Source organism: Cebus imitator, unplaced genomic scaffold (assembly GCF_001604975.1).
Source record: "Cebus imitator isolate Cc_AM_T3 unplaced genomic scaffold, Cebus_imitator-1.0 Scaffold76, whole genome shotgun sequence".
Taxonomy (NCBI): Eukaryota; Metazoa; Chordata; class Mammalia; order Primates; family Cebidae; genus Cebus; species Cebus imitator.
The window spans coordinates 7,436,147-7,441,077 of NW_016107391.1; the positions used below are offsets into that span (position 1 = coordinate 7,436,147).

Genomic DNA, 4,931 nt, shown 5'->3' on the forward strand with positions numbered 1-4,931 from the left:
TTTTTTTTTAAAGAAACAAAAGTAGGCCAAACAAAAGTAGAATACCTGTAATTCTAGCATTCTGGGAGGCCAAGGCAGGAGGATTGCTTGAGCCCAGTTTGAGACCAGCCTGGGTACCATGGCAAGATCCTGTCTCTACAAAAGATCAAAAAATTAGCTGGGCATTAGTGGTCCCAGTTACTTGGGAGGCTGAGACAGAAGGATCGCTTGAGCCCACGAGGTCAATCAAAGCTGAAGGGAGTCATGATTACGCCACTACTACACTCCAGCCTGGACACCAGAGGGAGACTCTGTCTCAAAAAAAAAAAAGAAACAAAAGAGTAAACATGAGCAATGTACAATTGAAGACCACTAGTATCTCCTCAGGAATTAAGGAAGTGACAACTTTAAGGATGATTTACAACCCTCTAGATACTAGATTCATTATGGAATCTGGAAAAATGTGTGCTTATAATCTTTAACCCAAATCAGAGGAATAGATTTTAAATTATTATAATTATTCTTCATTACCCTGGTTCAAAATGAAATGACAGAAATCAAGACTTAATGAGTAATTTTTTAAAAAGTGTATGTGTTTTTAATGTCACAAGGATTAACCAAATTAGACTATACAAAAATCTGTAAGGAAATGTAACACCAAGCAATATAACACTTTAGTTTTATACTCTTTTAAGAAGACAAACCATCAAAATATGACAGTTACTGAGTTAAGTTAAAAGGATATTTATAGTAACTCATCTAGACCACATTTGGGGGAAAAAGGATATTTATGATACCGGGTTGCATGTCTCAGTTCTTCAGATCCCATTTTTATATCTAGTCATTTTGTTCTTGTTTGCTTAAAACATACTTCTTAAAAGTGAAAACTTGAAAGCAAAAAGTTCCAATTCTGAGTTTGGTATACAGCAATAAAAACTGTATAAATACCTTCCAATTTCACATGTCTGAAGTATTAATCTGATTAAATACTTGTGCTGGAGTAAAACTTAAGATACTCAACAAGAAATGTTACAATGTGCAGACTTAACATTAGACAATTCAGTTTCTTTCATTTTATTTTTAAGATGACTTCATTTCTCAGGACAGATTGACACAAATACAAGAAGCAGTCTGTAGGCTGAGACCAAGTTTATCTGCTCTCCTAAAAGCACTAGGCTCAGCTCCCCCACAGAATTACAAATCTGAGAAGTTAGAGGAAAAGTACAGAATAGGGGTTCTGATTAAAGAAGAAAAATCAATTAATGACATTGGTGCTCTATTCTTCATGTCAGTACTAATACAAACTCAACCCTTTTAAATCAGGGAATCTTTTATTCTATTTCTAATAAAGTAGTTTTACAACCCCTAAAGTAAAAGAATTACATGGAGGTGTAAACCAATTTGCCTCCTTTAGAGACATTGCAATGCAGAAGACAAATTTTCTTTTTTTGTAAGCTTCTCCTTCTCAGTTCTGCAGGCTTCATGGTACGTCAGAGCCCCAATAATCAAGCAGTTCATGACAAAAGATAAAGGTGAAAAAGTAGACACAGAGATCTGTGAAGACTTCACCCATTTTGCTATAGGTATCCATTGATCGATTGATCACTTCAGCAGGAATACCCGATAATAGAAGTGCAGCTGTTAGTACTGTTGTCTTTATCTTCTTTTCACTCTGTGTAGAGAAAGACTCAAATTAATCCTCAAAGTTTCAGCAGACTACAAAAGCAATATAAAAAAACATGGTCGATACTACTATTTTTACCTAAATGATTTAAAAACTGTTAATGACATTTCAAAACAATCAGTTATATACCAACATTTACCGACCATATAATACATAAATCATTGAACTGCTAGGCAATAGCAGACTTCAGTCTTGCTATTAAAAGTTTTTAAAAACTATCATCTTGGAAGCATGACATAAATAACAATTTATGATATATATAATAGTACTGCATAAAACAAGAAAAATATTACTAGACAGGACATAAATAACTGCTAAAGGACTGATGTGGATGATGTGGGACATAGGAGCTTACATACCAGTGTTTTATGTAAATAAAGCACAAGGAGGACTTCAGAGGAAGCAGAATTAAAAACAGGCCTTCAGGCCAAGTGCAGTGGCTCACACCTCTAATCCCAGCACTTTGAGAGGCTGAGGCCAACTGATTGCTTGAGCCCAGGAATTTAAGACCACCCTGGGCAACATAGGAAGACTCTGTCTCTATAAAAAAAAGTTAGCTGAGTGTGGTGGTATGCACTTGCAGTCCCACCTACTCAGGAGGCTGAGGTGGGAGGATCTCTCAAGAGGTTGAGGCTGCAGTGAACTGAGACTACACCACTGCATTCCAGACCAGGCAACAAAGTGAGACCCTATCTCAAAAAACAACTAAAAACAGACCTTCAAAGAAGAGCAGGCTTTAGACTGGCAGAGTGAAAGGAGAAATTTTTTGAAGGGTTTAAGTATCATGACAAGTCAGAGGCAGAAGAATGCTTGGAGAACAATGAGTAATTTGTAACAGAATTACAGGCACTTCATGTACGGCCTTAATTGTTATGCAAAGGAATTCACACTTGATTACACATGCAATAGAATATCACTGAACAATTCAGTATACTTCTGGGGGAAGAGAGAACATTTACTTAGTAATATAATTTCTATCCTCATTTTTTAAGGGATTAAAAGCTGCATTTTTCTTTAATTTATTGATTTACTATCACAAATCCAATCATATGGTTTAAAATTGTTTTAAACATAAAAACCTATAGTTACCTAAGAGAAATGAAAGCTTATGTTCACAAAAAGCCTGATACAAGAAAACTCTTAGTTTTAGTCATACTAACCCAAAACTGAAAACAACCAAGATGTCCATCTACAGGAGACTAGATAAATGGAGACAGTCATATAGTAGAGTATTACTAAGCCAAGAAAAAAAGGAATTAACTACTGATTTATCTAACAACATGGATAAATCTCAAAAATACTATGCAGAATAGGCTGGGCTCAGTGGCTCACACCTATAATCCCAGCAATTAGGGAGGTGAGCGGATCATGAGGTCAAGAGACGGAGACCATCCTGGCCAACACGGTGAAACCCCCACCTCTACTAAAAATAGAAAAATTCGCTGGGCATGGTGACGTGCACCGGTAGTCCCAGCTACGCAGGCGGCTGAGGCAGGAGAACTGCTTGAACCCGGGAGGCAGAGCCTGCAGTGAGCTGACATCACGCCACTGCACTCTAGCCTGGCAGCAGAGCGAGACCGTCTCAAAAAAAATTTTTTTTATTTACCTAAAAAAAAAAAAACCTTAAGCAGTAAATTTTAAGTTAATGTTATGCAGGAGGGGTGAGGTATACCAACATGTACACCTACAACATACTTTGAAATGCATCAAGAAAAATTAGATGGATTACCTTGGGTTCGAAAAATAAAAGAAAATCTGATAGATACGTAATATAAGATGCTAATTGTAGGATCTCAGTGGCAGATATTATATAAATGGGTGTTCATGGCACACTTCTTTCAACTTCTGTGTTTATTTTTTTGTTTTTGTTTTTGTTTTTTTTGAGACGGAATCTCACTGTCTCCCAGGCTGGAGTGCAGTGGCTGGATCTTGGCTCACTGCAACCTTTTCCTCCAGGGTTCAAGTGATTCTCCTGTCTCAGCCTCTCAAGTAGCCGGGACTACACGTGTGTGCCACTACTCCCAGCTAACTTTTTGTATTTTTAGTAGAGATGGTGTTTCACTGCATTAGCCAAGATGGTCTCAATCTCCTGACCTCATAATCCACCCACCTTGGCCTCCCAAAGTACTGGGATTACAGGTGTGCGCCACTGCACCTGGCTATTTCTTTATTTTTGAGACGGAATTTCACTCTGTTGCCCAGGATGGAGGGCAGTGGTGCTATCTCAGCTCACTGTAACCTCTGCCACCAGGGTTCAAGAGATTCTCCTGCCTCAGACTCCCAAGTAGCTGAGATTACAGGTCTGCACCACCATGTCCTGTTAATTTTTGTATTTTTAGTAGACACAAGGTTTCACCATGTTGACCGAGCTGGTCAAGAACTCCCAACCTCAGGTGATCTGCCCACCTGGGCCTTCCAAAGTCTGTAATTACAAGCGTGAGCCACTGTGCCCAGCCAACTTTTGTGTTTAAAACTGCTGTAACAGGCCAGGTGCAATGGCTCATGCCTGTAATCCCAGGACTTTGGCAGGCCCAGGTGGGCAGATACCTGAGGCTGGGAGTTCAAGGCCAGCCTGGCCAACATGGTGAGACCCCATCTCTACTAAAAATGCAAAAATTAGTTGGGTGTGGTTGCTCACACCTATAGTCCCAGCTACTTGGGAGGCTGAGGCAGGAGAATAAACCTGGGAGGAGGAGGCTGCAGTGAGCTGAGACTGCAACACTACACTCCAGCCTGGGTGACAGAGTGAGACTCTGTTTCAAAAACAAACAAAACAAGCCAAAAAAAACAAACCCTGCCATAACAAAATGCTGTTTGGTTGGGAGAACATATATATATTGAAGTCTCCCTTTTCTCTCTTCTATTTACATAGTACCCATATACATCTCTATCACACACATAAGTATTGTTAATAATTTCATGTATATTCTTTCAGAGATTGCTTATGCATATATAAGCTAAATCAAATAATATATTTTTTCTTTTCAAAAGAAATAAGTATACTATAAATTCTATTCTGAATTTTGATTTTGTTTCTCTTAATATTTCTTGGAGAGCTTACCATTATTAGTACATTGAGAGCATCTTCATTCTGAATAGATGTTATAAATTTTTTTTTAATGTAGTCACTCAGTGGGCATTTAGGTTCCAAACATTTGCTACTGTAAAACTACAACTGATGTTTCAGAGGTGAATTTCTTTTTCTTTCTTTCTTTTTTTTTTTTTTTGACACAGGTTTGAAGGTTTCACTGAGTCCACTTTGACTCAG

The 4,931-nt window shown here is 38.1% G+C and overlaps 1 protein-coding gene across 1 annotated transcript in view; it reads right to left on the minus strand.

The window, feature by feature from the left end:
- Positions 1 to 1,023: 1,023 nt before the first annotated feature.
- Positions 1,024 to 4,931, minus strand: part of CAMLG (calcium modulating ligand) — a 12,640-nt gene continuing 8,732 nt past the window's right edge. Inside the window, exon 4 of the mRNA XM_017532365.2 lies at positions 1,024 to 1,651. Within this exon, the coding sequence (XP_017387854.1) occupies positions 1,460 to 1,651 (192 nt within the window). The 3' untranslated portion in view covers positions 1,024 to 1,459. The remainder of the gene's footprint in view (positions 1,652 to 4,931) is intronic.